The sequence below is a fragment of the Rhipicephalus microplus genome, chromosome X (genome assembly GCF_043290135.1).
Source record: "Rhipicephalus microplus isolate Deutch F79 chromosome X, USDA_Rmic, whole genome shotgun sequence".
NCBI lineage: Eukaryota > Metazoa > Arthropoda > Arachnida > Ixodida > Ixodidae > Rhipicephalus > Rhipicephalus microplus.
Window position 1 is genome coordinate 134,728,918 of NC_134710.1, and position 13,138 is coordinate 134,742,055.

The window sequence follows — 13,138 nt, forward strand, 5'->3', positions numbered from 1 at the left end:
ACAGTACGATTATGAGGTGCGACCTGGATATGCTAGTCTTTACAAAATAAGCGCAAACAATCAAATACAAAAACAAAGAATATACGATAGTATACAGCTGCTAACTTACTTCTATTTCTTTGCAGAACGTCGACAGCTCCGACAGCTGCCATGAGGTGCGCTTACGTAAGTTCTGCATAACGTATGGCATAGAATTATGTTTTGCAGGCAAGTGAAAATTATAAGGAAGGAGGGAACCTCATGAATAACAAGAAAAAGCAATGATAAAAACATATAGAACGCGGTGATAGTGCTGCCAACTCGCCATCAATATTTCCCTTGTAGTGCTCGAACCTCGGCACTTTTATTGTTAATTTCGAAAAGTGCGCGATTTCCACTGCTCTTTAAAATAGCCGCAGTAAAAGCAAGACGATCGTGGTTAAAGTCTTGCTGCACCGCCAAAAAGGATGCGGCTCTCTCTTTCTTGCCACCTCATGCACATAAAAGCCCCACCTGTTTGCCTCCTTCAACCACACAGAACATGTTGCGATTCATGTACATCACAACGCTAAGTGTTATCGCCCCCCCCCCCCCACTTCTTTAATTTTTTTGTCAATCAACGCTTTTTAAACTACCCTAGCTACAGTTATATTATATGTTTATTTATTGATTTACCCCCCCCCCCTTTTTTTTTTGCAAAGGAAATCAACCCGATACAACGAGCCCGCAATGACCATGTACTTTATAGAAAACGACGGTTCTGTTTTTTATGCCTCAAATTTCAACGACTTCCATGGCAAAATGCTGAAAAAAAATTTTTTTAACCATATATTCTAAACCTTCGTGGATATTTACGGTTTCATTTTGGCCATACTTTTTTTCTCCGTCTAACATAGCAGAGATTTTTTTAGAATGAATACTTGCCAACTAACTCGGCGGCTTTCCGTTATTCTATGCATTTGCCAACTAGTCGGAATCCACGTTATCAAACATAATCCATAAATAAATATTCCGAGAACCAAGCTATAACTCAGGTGATGAAGCCCCCACTTTCAAGCAGCAAACGAGTTTATCTATTTTTGTTATATTTGGAACATCTCAAACCCATTCGGTAATCTTGACACAATTAAACTTAATTGCATTGTTTTTTTTCTTGAGTTTTAAAATTAATAATTAGGTGACACTATTTTGACCAAGGAGTTTTCCATGAAAATAAATATTTGGAAAACAAAGGTAAATCGGCCTATACGATAATGTAAATTAAGCACTTTTTGAATACTTGAGTAAAATTAAGCAAAATTTTTACTGACGTTATCTATAGCTTTTACCGGCCCGATTGTGAGCGCTATGTATAAACAAAACTTCATGAATTCTCTTGCAGGACCTGTTTGCTTTTTTCACGTGCTGTTCATCATCAAATTTAGAAAGGTCCTTACGGGCCTAGAAATTTGTTTTTGTCCCAGAAAGAAGAGGCACGCCGAGTTCCAAAAAGTGAGTGACATCACTGCCACACTTGACGGCGCGGGACGATGTCGAGTGAGTGACAAGAAACATTCGCTTTCCCACCAACGCGACCATCTGTGATTGTCAATTTGTGACAGAGACGACAGGCATTTCATGCTCGCCAGCCGCTGGAAGTTTAGTCAGTTGTTATTGTGATGCGTCGCATGGTAACTGCAGTTCACAGCGCTAGATGCCACTAAGGGCGCGCGCGGCGCAATTCACCGCTAGGCGGCTACAATTCGCGCGAGCGTAGTCTGCTTTGCTTGGTGCGGTTTGTGCGGTGGCGGTGTGGTGCAGCGCGTATGCCTTCGTTACGGGGATCAAACTTTGTTTCTGCTATTAAATCTACTATATGATAGGCACAAGCTTTGTAACAGTGGGGATTGTTGGATGATGTTCGCTGCTTGAACTTAATATGGAATGTCTGCGATCTGCATCGCCCGAAATATCGTGAAGAAGCCTCTCCTGAGCAGGATAGGCGACTGCCTTTTTAGGGCAGCCGCGCCACGGGCAGTTCAGCCATCCAATAATAAGCCTGCCGTCCGATCTATTCACCTCTCGGGTACTTCAACTTTCCAAACGGGTTTTTGTGGGGCTCTAATGCTGCCTAGCTTCAGATTATAGTCTAGCTTTCATAAGGCGCCTCATAAGGGGCAACTCTCAGGCGTATTTACAGTGCATAGTCGTTCCTTCACAAAATTTGCAGAGCCAGCTGTAATTTCGTCGATTCGCTTCTGCAGATCTGCTCAGAATGGCAGATGAAAAGGACATCAAGGACATGACTGAAAAGGACTGGCGTGAAAAACTGACGCCTGATCAGTTTTATATTTGTCGTCAAAGAGGTACAGAACCCGTAAGTTACGAACTCTTTGCTTTTTCTGTATAATAGTCAGTCATTTGTAGCATCACAGTAAAAGATAAATAGTTTGGATGTGTCTATTGTTTCACGTCGTGCATGACAGCCAACCTTTTATATTTGTGCATGTATGTCTCTAACTACGCTTCAGCGTGCTGCTTTCTAAGTGCGGCTCTCGTCGGGCGTGGTTTTGACTTGCGCAATGTGCCACGGAAGAGTGAATGCATGTAGTTTGGCTGCCGGTGTTATGTACGCGTGTACATGGAGTAGAAATGATATATCTGGCCTTGTTTACTGTCTATATATGCAGCAGCTGTAACTTATTGATTTTACCGATCTTTACAGGCGTACAGGGGCCGGTGGGTCAACCATAAAGCGAAGGGAACGTATACATGTATTGCCTGTGGTGCTGATTTGTTCAGGTGGGTGTGGTATAAACGTATATGCGTAGGTAATGCCCTGTTCTCTTCGATGGTGTATATTCATCAACTCAACTTATTTATTTAGACATGACAACCACCATCTATCAAACACCATAATTATAGCATTATCCTGGTTTCCACATACATAGTCCACCAGTATGTTGACATTCACACACCATCTTCATATGTCTCAAAACAGCTGCTAAGCACTGCTAATGCTTCATGACAAACACTTGTAAATTGTGAGTAAAACAATGTAAATTACCGATTCATTGCAGCACTATTATAATTTGTAACCAGCAATGTAATAAAACATCTTCTGCAAAAGAAAAAAAAACTATATTACAAACATGAAACTGAATATGCTGAACTCATAAGCTTTAGGAGCAATTCAGCAGCAAGAAAGCAGAATGCTAAAATAAGCATTTCTTTGTCTGTTTGTTTGTTGTCATTCATTCATCGATTGATTCATTCATTCATTACAAGAGCATGTCCCTCACAACCTTGCTGACTATGGCTAAATATGCTCAACTACATCTTTTGTGCACAGTTAAAAATAGGTGGTCTTATTTGCTGCCATTACCTAGCAGGTTTATTTTCTGTAATCATACTCTTCGAGCATGTTGATGACAAACTGTCGTGTGTAAAAACTCAAATTAACAAAAAGAATGAAATGATGGATGAGCACTAGCTACAAACTTTCTTCTTTTTATGAACATTCTCATAGGTGGTAGTTGTACTCATCAAGGACAATGAAACACTAACAAAAATTCATGGCTTTACTTGTAAGTGTGAATAAACAAGTGTAAATGTAAGTGTGTCTTATGCGCTTGCACAATTCAAATGCCACATTCAGAATCTTTGCACTTTTTTGCAAAACTTGATTGATTATAACTTAAACCTGCCATACGTTCTCTCTTTTTTTCACCAGCTCCGAACACAAATTTGTCTCGAATTGTGGCTGGCCATCATTTTTTATGGCTTTAGGTACAGTGGATGGCGACGAGTCAAACTCAAGCATTTTACGGAAAGAGGACACATCACATGGCATGGTACGAACAGAAGTTTGCTGCAGAAAGGTAACACAAGACCTTTTCTTTTTTACAACTTCTGCTCATTTCAGTTCATTATTAAAGGTATAACTTAACCACAAGGATAAGTTGCGACTTGTCTAATTCGATTTTAATGCAGCGTTGCAGCTTACATCATCTAGCTATTGCTGTTGACCGTTTCGGTGCTGTATAGTATGGTCTTAAGGTAACTTACTGGCAGAATTATTATTTTCTGTCAGGCGTAGTTTATTTTGAGCAACTTAGAATTAAGCAAGAAAAACAAACAGTGGTCCCCATAGGTCCCCTCAGAGCTTACTTGCGATAACTTATGCGAGGCTGCTGATAACAGAAATACAAAGTTAAGTTTTTGCTGGAGAGATAAGATACTTTGAACCATCACTTCATCAGTAAGACACTTTGCAAGTAAATCTATCAAAAATTGATTCTAAGCAGTTTCAGAGTGTTTGCATATGTCTTTGTGCTACTTTTCTTCCTTGTCTAATGATAAAGTATTCATTGTTTGATCAACCTCTAAATAATCTAATTCCAACTGCATCAAAGTTCACTCACACCTCATAGAACAAGCAACAATATCAAAACATTATGAAATTTGAGTTAAAAGTGAAGATGTATGTATCTCTAAAGGAACATTTCTAGTGTGTTGCTCGGCTAATCCAAATGTTTGGACATACTTGTAAAAAAATTGTAACCATGCAGAAATTTGCAGAAGTCTGCAAATCTGTAAATTTTAGTCGCTGAAGATCGTGCTGCCATTATGATTTTTATAACAGGAAGATTTTGTGAAATTTATTCTTACAAATGAATGAAACAGTAATATTACTACATGGCCCTTAGTTGCATCTGTGCTGTGTGATATGGCAGGGAAATTTTTATTCAATGGTCTTTTTATATAAATAGTATGCATGTGCTACATGCATTTATTTATTTATTTTGCATAAGCCTCAGTATCTTACATTGGTGCAAGGTGTGAAGGAGACCACAGTGCACTAATTTTATGGAGTTTCCTTCATTGCGATATATCGGCAGATTTTGTCAGCTGCAATATTTTCATTCTTCATGGGGTTGTGGAAAACAGGGACCCGCCTGCCACGTACAACGAAATAACAAAACATTTTTACCTCGCGCGAAGACTATATCCACTCTATCATCCAAAACTTAATAGGCCACAGGCCCTTACGCTCAGGCTAATGCAGACCGACACGTACCCTAACCTGAGATCCCTTCACGCTATTTATCCTGACGTGTTCCCCAATGACGCTCGCCCCGCATGTGGGGATGTATCCAGGCTGGCGAACATGCTCTGGGAGTGCAAAGCAATGTACACTAACCCCAACAGTACATCGGTCAGGTGGGAGGCGGCCCTACGCAGCTCCCTCCTGGCCGACCAACTTTGGGCCGTCCAGCAGGCCCACAGAGCGACTGATAGGCTTGGCCTAACGGTCCCGACGCGGGAGTCGCCCGCTGCGCGCTGACGCACGCCTTGCAGGACCTCAATAAAGTTTCGCAACCAACCAACCGCTTTTACCATGGCACCAAATCCGATTATACTGTCTATGCTTAATGCAGCGAGTAGATTTAGCATAACAAATGCAAGACTAATACTAAACCGAGTGACAAAAAAGGTGCAGTACTTGCATCATCCATGAGTATGCACTGGGTCTGCTTCCTGTGTTTGTACCATCTAAGACATGGTTCTTCCTAGTACCTCCACTTTCATTTTATTAGTATAAAACTTTCAAGGCTGGTCAAGCTTTAGGAAGGGTGAGTTTGAACATGGACAAGACAAAATTATATTATATGCGAGTTAATAGTAAGTGAAAGATGGCTGCTCTTCTGAATTTTTTTTTCACTAGATCCATGATAGAGACAGCAAAACAGTCTTCTTCTTTTTTACAACCACTTTCTCTCTCAAGTGCTTTCAGTTCAGTGGTTTTTGGAGCAAACAAGTTATAGTACTGTTTAGTTCTGTGTTTTAAAATATGAACCACAGTTGTTAACACTGTAGAATAAAAATCATCATATAGTAACAACTAATAGCTTGCTTGTAATGATATTAGTGTAATATGTCGTGTGGAAAGAACATAACATGATATTCCTGGGTTGTCATTTACTGCCTGTTCAGTGACTGCACTGCGAGTTAGCACATCTACTGCAGATTTATATATCATGAAGAAAGTAAATGCCAGGACCCTGACATTACTGCCATTTTGTTAACAGCTTTGAAAATTTGGGAGTTCAGTATTCATTCTTTTACCACAATCTTCTATCCTAAATTATAATTGACTATTTAATGGTTGCTTAAAGAGACACTAAATTCAAATATAAGGTCAACATGCATTGTAGAAGATCAGTCCAGCAACCTTTATAGAGCTTTTTTTCTTGCGCCAAGACAATGCTTAGATTTAGGTAGAAATCATGTTTCAAGTATCTGCATACCCTTAGTGCAAAAAAAGTTGCTTGGCCTCATGAAAAAAGTCTAACATCACTTATGAAATCACTGCCCTTTACTGCCTGACAACCAGTGATAAGTTTTCTTGCCTAGAATGTGTGTAAAACTCAAAATAATGGCCATAAAACTAGCGGACGAGACCGCTTGAATGAAAAATTTTATTCACGAGCTTCATGATTGAGGTTTGCATGGGTTGCAATACTTTTTAATCACCTGTGTCACCCACGCCATTGTCTAGAGTTAGTGTCTTAATAATAGCAAACTTAAAGGGGTGGTGCCACCACATTTGTGGCTTGCACGTACTTTGCTGCAAGCGTTTATTACAGCTCCAAGAAGCGTAATAGATGCACCAAGATTTTTGTATTCTCGCTAAATAATTTAATATCGCCTCATTTATCTGCGCAATTTTTCGTTTCTGGGTGCCGAATCGGGCAGTGACGCAGGAGGATAGGTGGCTTGGTCACAGGACCATACAATGCTGTGACGCCCGTCGTGCTGAGTTTCATCTGCTATCACACATGTGCCACACAAGCACCTGCAAAACAAACACGCCACTAGCTGCAGCAGCCACTATGCTTTGCCAGTACAAGCATGGTGGAGGTTCCGGAGGGGTCACTCACCTCACTACAGACCTGGAGTGACGTCACGACAACTGTCGTTGCCCTTCTTATAGAGCTACCTCAGTGCTGGGAGCACTGGCGATGTGCCTCAATTGGGAGAATGAGCATTTAGGTACACTTTGAAAGGGAATTAAAGCATATTCTAAATGTTTGCTGTGTCCGACCATACGTGTGGAGTGTCCTTGTATACAGAAGGAACCCACAAGAGGCTTGTTATAGCCTTGAAATTTGATGACACCACCTCTTTAGTGCATTTTCGGCTTTCATTATTGAACATCGCTCTAGCAGTACACCAAAAAAACCCAGGTTTTAAGTATGGTGGCTGTTACTCAGAGGAAACTGTTGGTGGGATGCGAGTTTGTGCACCACCTAGACTAACTTAAGGTAGAAATGATAAGCAAGCGTCTTATTCTATTTCACAATGCATTGCAATCAGAGGCATAGCCAACATTTTGTTCAGGGAGGGGAGGGGCAGGTATGTCTGTGCATGTGTGAGCACATATGCAAATGCAAAAAGAGGGGGGGGTGATGAAACTCCCGAACGGCCCCGTCAGCTATGCCACTGGTGGCAATTATCTTCTTGCCTTATTGGGCCTGCAGCCAAATTTAACAGCGGCCGGCATGGGCATGTCTTTGTGCCTACTTTGAGGTGAAAACGGAAAGTTAGGAGCAGTGGCTATGGTGTCCGGTATGACCGAGGTCTAGAACGTTCTGTCTGTAGCTTGTGTCTGGCGGATCTTTCACTTTCTCAATGGCTATCATGAGCCTTCTTTTTTTTAAATGCGGAGCATTTCTTAGGGAACTTCAATGACTTTGAGCGCATCTATCTGTCTATCTATCTATCTATCTATCTAGCTGCGATGTTTGGGTGCTCTCATGGTCACCCCCTTAATTTGGTGTGAACCAAAATTATCATGGGAGTGTAAGAGGGTTTGGGGAATATGACGCGCTGCTCAAGACCTCAATAATGTCACAATCCCGTCACGTACGTCGTCAAACACATCCCGCCAAACAGTGGCACATACCCATGGGTGGGTATGTGCCGCTGGTATGTGGGTATGTGCCACAGGTGATTGACACTTAGTATCTACCCAGGAAGGATGAGAACACACATGGGCAATTTTAACGTGCAAGCGAGCGTTAAGAAATAACCGAAATCGGTAATGTCAACCCGGCGAATACGAAGAATTAATGTCAGGGTCCCAGCTAGAATCGAACCAAAGAATTTTGAGTGACAATGAAGCATTTTACCACAGAGCTGTGCCAGCTCTTGGAACTACTTTTCAAATAGACGCTAATTTTTGTGCAAGCGTCAATAGTGGTTGCAGGGCTGCCGACCTAATTTTATAAACATTACACATGCGCTCTTTTCATACATCCATCACCTCGGGTTAACGTCAATTGTAATTAGTTGCCATGCGCTAAAGTTGATTTATGTGGCAGTGTTCAGGGCCAGCATCCACACGAGCATCAGCGCTTCATATCAGCTTATGGTGTTGCTAATACGTTTGTTCCAGTTAGCATTGTTGCACAAGTGCAAATAACTGGTTATATAAACCTCTGCAACTCTTCAACATATGTCATTGTGTGCAACATTTGTTCATATGTTTCGCATCATTTCATGACGTGTCACACAATAAAAAAAATTGCAACACAGTCACCTTCCTTCCACATGCTTCGCATAACGTCGATCCCCAGGTTTGTGGGATCTGCCGATTTTTTTTTGCTTTTTGCTACTGGTGCTATTGCAAGGCCAGTCCTAGAACATTTTGCCCGTGTAGTTCAGTCGTGAATTGCAAGTTCCTAAAGTACTGTTTCACTAATTTATGTTTTAGGTATTCTCAAGTACTCATCCATCAATGTAACCAGCATTGTTATTTACCTTTAGTGTTTCTTTTAAAAGACCCTCCTAAATTTTTTCAAGCTACATTTTCTTCAGATCTGTCCTCTCAATGGGAAGGAACAGGGTGAAGAAGGAATCATCATATATACCACACATAAACCCTAGTTATTGACAAAAGAAATTTCGATATGCTAGCAAAATTATAATTGCCCTCAACTAGTTGAGGCGATTATTTGGGAGTGGGGAGGGAGGAATTATCTTGGGGGAAAAGAAGAAATCTTCGGGGACGGGAGGAAAGGGGCTCATGCCCCCTCCTTCCCCTCCCCTTATAAGGTTTTTTTTTGCATCGTGGTATACATAGCGCAAAATGACCATTTGCCTGCCCGGCCTCCACTTTAAATTATAAAGGTGCCCCCCCCCCCCTCCTTTTCACCAAAAAAAATTCTCCCTATGCTCCTGCCCTCAACTAAATATTATTTCACTCCTCCATAGCATCATAGGGTGGCACCACTAGCAGGAGAGGTCTACGGAAAGCTGATGCACTATGATTCAGAAGCCTGATCAGCCTATAGATAGCTTTCCCCACAGCTTCTGTTATCGGGCAACACACTCTTTTATCTCAGACGCCACAGCATCACTTTTGTGATTACAGTTCCTGCAAGATGGCAGTTTGCATACCAAACACTTGACTTGTTGAAGTATTGTTCGTATAGTTTTAACACCTCACATATGGCTGTGAGTACTTGGAAGGGATTCTAATACCTAATGCTATTGGTTCCCCTCCTTTTTTTGCAATACTTTGGGTATTATGTGAATGTAAATTGCACATTTCAATTTCAGCCAATTTTCCAAGTGACATTCGGTAATGTACTATTTGTGTCAAATGAAACCTGAATAGCGACAAGCCTTCGTAATGGTATAGTGTGCGCCATTCACTTATCACCATGGACAGGCACGCATACACGCGCAGAGCTGTTGAACAGTATGCGCGCGCCTGCCCATCGTGTTAACTGGGTGCACACTATACCATCGCGAAGGCTTTTCGCCATGCATGTTTCATTTGACGCTGATAGTATGTTCACTACATAAAGTACATGCTTGAAATATGGTTATACTGTCAGTGCTGACTAACAAGCGTCTTTAAAAGTGTTGTAGGGCTCTTTTAAATGTCACATTTGCAGTAATGTGAAAGACGTGCTTTTAAATATTCAATTCATCCTAATCTTTGCAGTGCAACTCTCACCTGGGACATGTGTTCAATGATGGACCACTGCCAACACGTCTTCGCTTTTGCATCAACAGCATAGCACTCAACTTCAGGCCGGCACCTAAATGAAGGCTTCTTAGAGTCAGCATTAATCAAGCAATATGGGCATGCTTTTTGCATAGGCATACTACAAAGGCAGTTAATTTAGCCAGGAATACCTGGAACGCTTTTCTCTTGGTAACGTTGTTCACTGCTTCATACTGCAGAATTCTTCTGAAGTACCTTGTTTGTAAATGCACACATCCAGCATATTTAGAATGAGCTCACATGAAACAAAGAAACTTTCTGAATCGACCAAAAATGGTTCGCACAGACCGGTGAATTAAGTTTTTGTCATGCTGAGTGTTGGACATTGCAAGATGAAATAACCTTGCAGTGAGGAGTTAGAAAGTAGAGAAGCTGAAGTTGCAAGATTTTTGTCAGTCAAAATTGGCGGAGAGTACGAGATGGCTAAGGAACCCCCCCCCCCCCCCCCCCGGTGCTGGCCTGGGATATTTTTTAAGAGCTTGTCTAAGGCTCTCATATACCCCTATCGGACTGTTGGCCATCCAGTTTTGCAGCTATTTCACAGGGAACTGTTTTTGCCCGTTCCTTTTCCTTTCAGGCTTTTAAAAGTCGGATCATGGGGCAGTGAGAAGTAGGGAGTCTGGCGCCGTCGTCGCATTTAGAACGAAGTTACAAGGTGACGAAAATTGTGGCATTTGCACAGCTTTTGTGCAAAACAGTAAGGGATGTAAGCGCATGCATCTAGCAAATGAAAGTTCCCTTATGTAACGGACATTTGTTCATTATCTTCGTAATACATCAATAAGTCTTTCTTTCTCTCTCGATATATATATATATATATATATATATATATATATAATCATCAGCCTGACTACATCCACTGCAGGACAGAGGCCTCTCCCATGTTCCGCCAGTCAACTCGGTCCTGTGCTTGCTGCTGCCACTTTATGCCCGCAAACTTCATAATCTCATCTGCCCACCTCTCCCCCTAACCTGCTTGCCTTCTCTGGGAATCCAGTCAGTTACCCTTAATGACCAGTGGTTATCCTGCATACGCGCTACATGCCCGGCCCATGTACATTTCGTCTTGATTTCAACTATGATATCCTTCATGCCGGTTTGTCCACTGATCTACTCTGTTCTCTTCTTGTCTCTTAAGGTTACGCCTATAATTTTCCTTTCCATCGCTCGCTGCGTCGTCCTCAATTTAAGCTGAACCCTCTTTGTAAGTCTTCATGTTTCTGCTCCATAGCAATGTACCGGCAAGATGCAGCTGTTATATACCTTCCTCTTGAGAGATAGTGGCAATCTACCAGTCATGATTTGAGAGTGCTTGCCAAATGTGCTCCACCCCATTCTTATTCTTCCAGTTACTTCAGTCTTGTGGTTTGACTCTACGGTTATTACCTGTCCTAAGTAGATGTACTCTTTTACAACTTCAAGTGCACTATTACCTATCTCAAAGCGCTGTTCCCTTCCGAGGTTGCTGTACATTACTTTCGTTTTCTGCAGATTAATTTTGACCTACCTTTCTGCTCTCCTTGTCTAACTCCGTAATCATAAGTTGCAATTCTTCCCCTGAGTTACTCAGCAATGCAGTGTCGTCTTCGGCAAAGTGCAGGTTGCTAAGGTACTCTCCATTAACTCTTACCCCTAACCCCTTGGCGATATATATATATATATATATATATATATATATATATATATATATATATATATATATATATATATATATATATATATATATATATATATATATATATATATATATATATATATATATATATATATATATATATATATATATATAGAGAGAGAGAGAGAGAGAGAGAGAGAGAGAGAATGTGGATATGAGCAAGGCGAGTGCCTCCTCCGAGAACATGAAAACTCCTCTTATGGTCAAAATTAATCTACATACAGTGCTATATCTACTAGGGCGCTATGATAGCTTTAAGCATGCAATGATGAAATCTAAAATAAATGTATCAATCAGTGATTATTTTTTTAAAAGGGCCATGACAGGGTCACTCAATAATTTGTGGTTTTCAATAAAAAATGGGTGTATTATGCCTGTATTTATATAAAAAGTGGATTATAAAAGGATATTTCACAGCAGAACGAGCCCTAGAAGTGGCTCGCTATTAACACCGCCCCTTTCCAGCGACCATCATTTTGCCATGGTGTCTGCGACGTTGTGCTATGTATGGCCCTGATGTAATGATAACTGTTGGGGTTCAAGGTCCCAAAGAGCATTAGAATTTTAAGGAATGCCGTATTGGAGAGCTCCAGAAATTTTGACCACCTCTTATATCTGACTACACAGGCCTCGAGCATTTTTGTTTGCCTTAATCGAAGATGTGGCCGCAGCGGCTCAGATTTGATCCCGCAACCTTTCTGGTCAGTAGTCCAGTATCACAACCACTAGACCACTGTGGCAGGTGCATGGAGCTGAGCCATCGTCTTCTACCAAAGTTTCAGCTGCTGCAAATTGTTCAATTTCAGTGCAAAGCTGACGATAGAGCAATACCGTTTGCCAGAATACAGGCCCTCACACATTAAGCTGCTTGTTATGTCACGGCTTGCGAGTTCACTAGTGTTGCCCGAATTTCAGGCTGCTCGTGTGTTTATAAAACTATTCAATTATAAATGAAGGGCTCAAGCTATTGCGCTAAAATTTGGAGAGCTTGTTTGTGAATGCACAAGGATTAACCCACATATAAAAAATTGAGTGTCATGGCCCTTTTAATACCTAAATGTAAGAATGAACCCCAAGTGATTTTTAAGTAGTGAGGTCATATTTTGTGTGCAGATAATGTAGGCTTGCTAGCATTGAGCATCTCCTGCAAATTTACATGTGAGAACAAAAAACCTGAAAGCCTAGCTACTGTAGCTGCCTTGCTTGGTAATGTCAGCTTTCTGGTCAGGCTCACTTTATTTATTGCTGTATCGATTTTGTGTTACTTGCTACCAAGAGCTACGGGAACTGTATTAGTCGAGTGAGAAGAGGTGTACAGGGTGGTTTTCAAAAACGTGGTGTAATTACTTCATGACATGTTGCATATTTCCTTTGATGTGATCAAAACATAGTGCGATTTTATGCAAGCACATTTTCAAAAAAAC

The 13,138-nt window shown here is 41.1% G+C and overlaps 2 protein-coding genes across 3 annotated transcripts in view; one reads left to right on the top strand and one right to left on the bottom strand.

Moving 5' to 3' along the window:
- Positions 1-13,138, bottom strand: part of LOC142775771 (uncharacterized) — an 82,023-nt gene that overhangs the window by 32,399 nt on the left and 36,486 nt on the right. The window lies entirely within an intron of this gene.
- Positions 1,179-11,010, top strand: LOC119176505 (peptide methionine sulfoxide reductase MsrB). 2 transcript variants are annotated; one of them, XM_037427822.2, is made up of 5 exons: positions 1,179-2,044; positions 2,223-2,335; positions 2,684-2,760; positions 3,692-3,839; positions 6,718-7,053. In XM_037427822.2, exons 1-5 carry the CDS (start codon positions 1,903-1,905, stop codon positions 6,718-6,720), a joined length of 483 nt encoding a protein of 160 aa, XP_037283719.2. In that variant the 5' UTR covers positions 1,179-1,902; the 3' UTR covers positions 6,721-7,053. The 2 variants fall into 2 exon arrangements, with proteins under 2 accessions (XP_037283719.2, XP_037283718.2); XM_037427821.2 differs by lacking the exon at positions 6,718-7,053 and adding an exon at positions 9,977-11,010 and having other exon boundaries at positions 1,382-2,044.

What these genes read in the sequence shown, in the direction of transcription:
- LOC119176505 (XM_037427821.2), top strand. Translation starts at nt 1,903, where the DNA reads ATGTCTGCGATCTGCATCGCCCGAAATATCGTGAAGAAGCCTCTCCTG. An exon ending in CCGATCTATTCACCTCTCGG is followed by an intron (nt 2,045 to 2,222) that starts GTACTTCAACTT and finishes TCGCTTCTGCAG; the next exon opens with ATCTGCTCAGAATGGCAGAT. An exon ending in CAGAAGTTTGCTGCAGAAAG is followed by an intron (nt 3,840 to 9,976) that starts GTAACACAAGAC and finishes TAATCTTTGCAG; the next exon opens with TGCAACTCTCACCTGGGACA.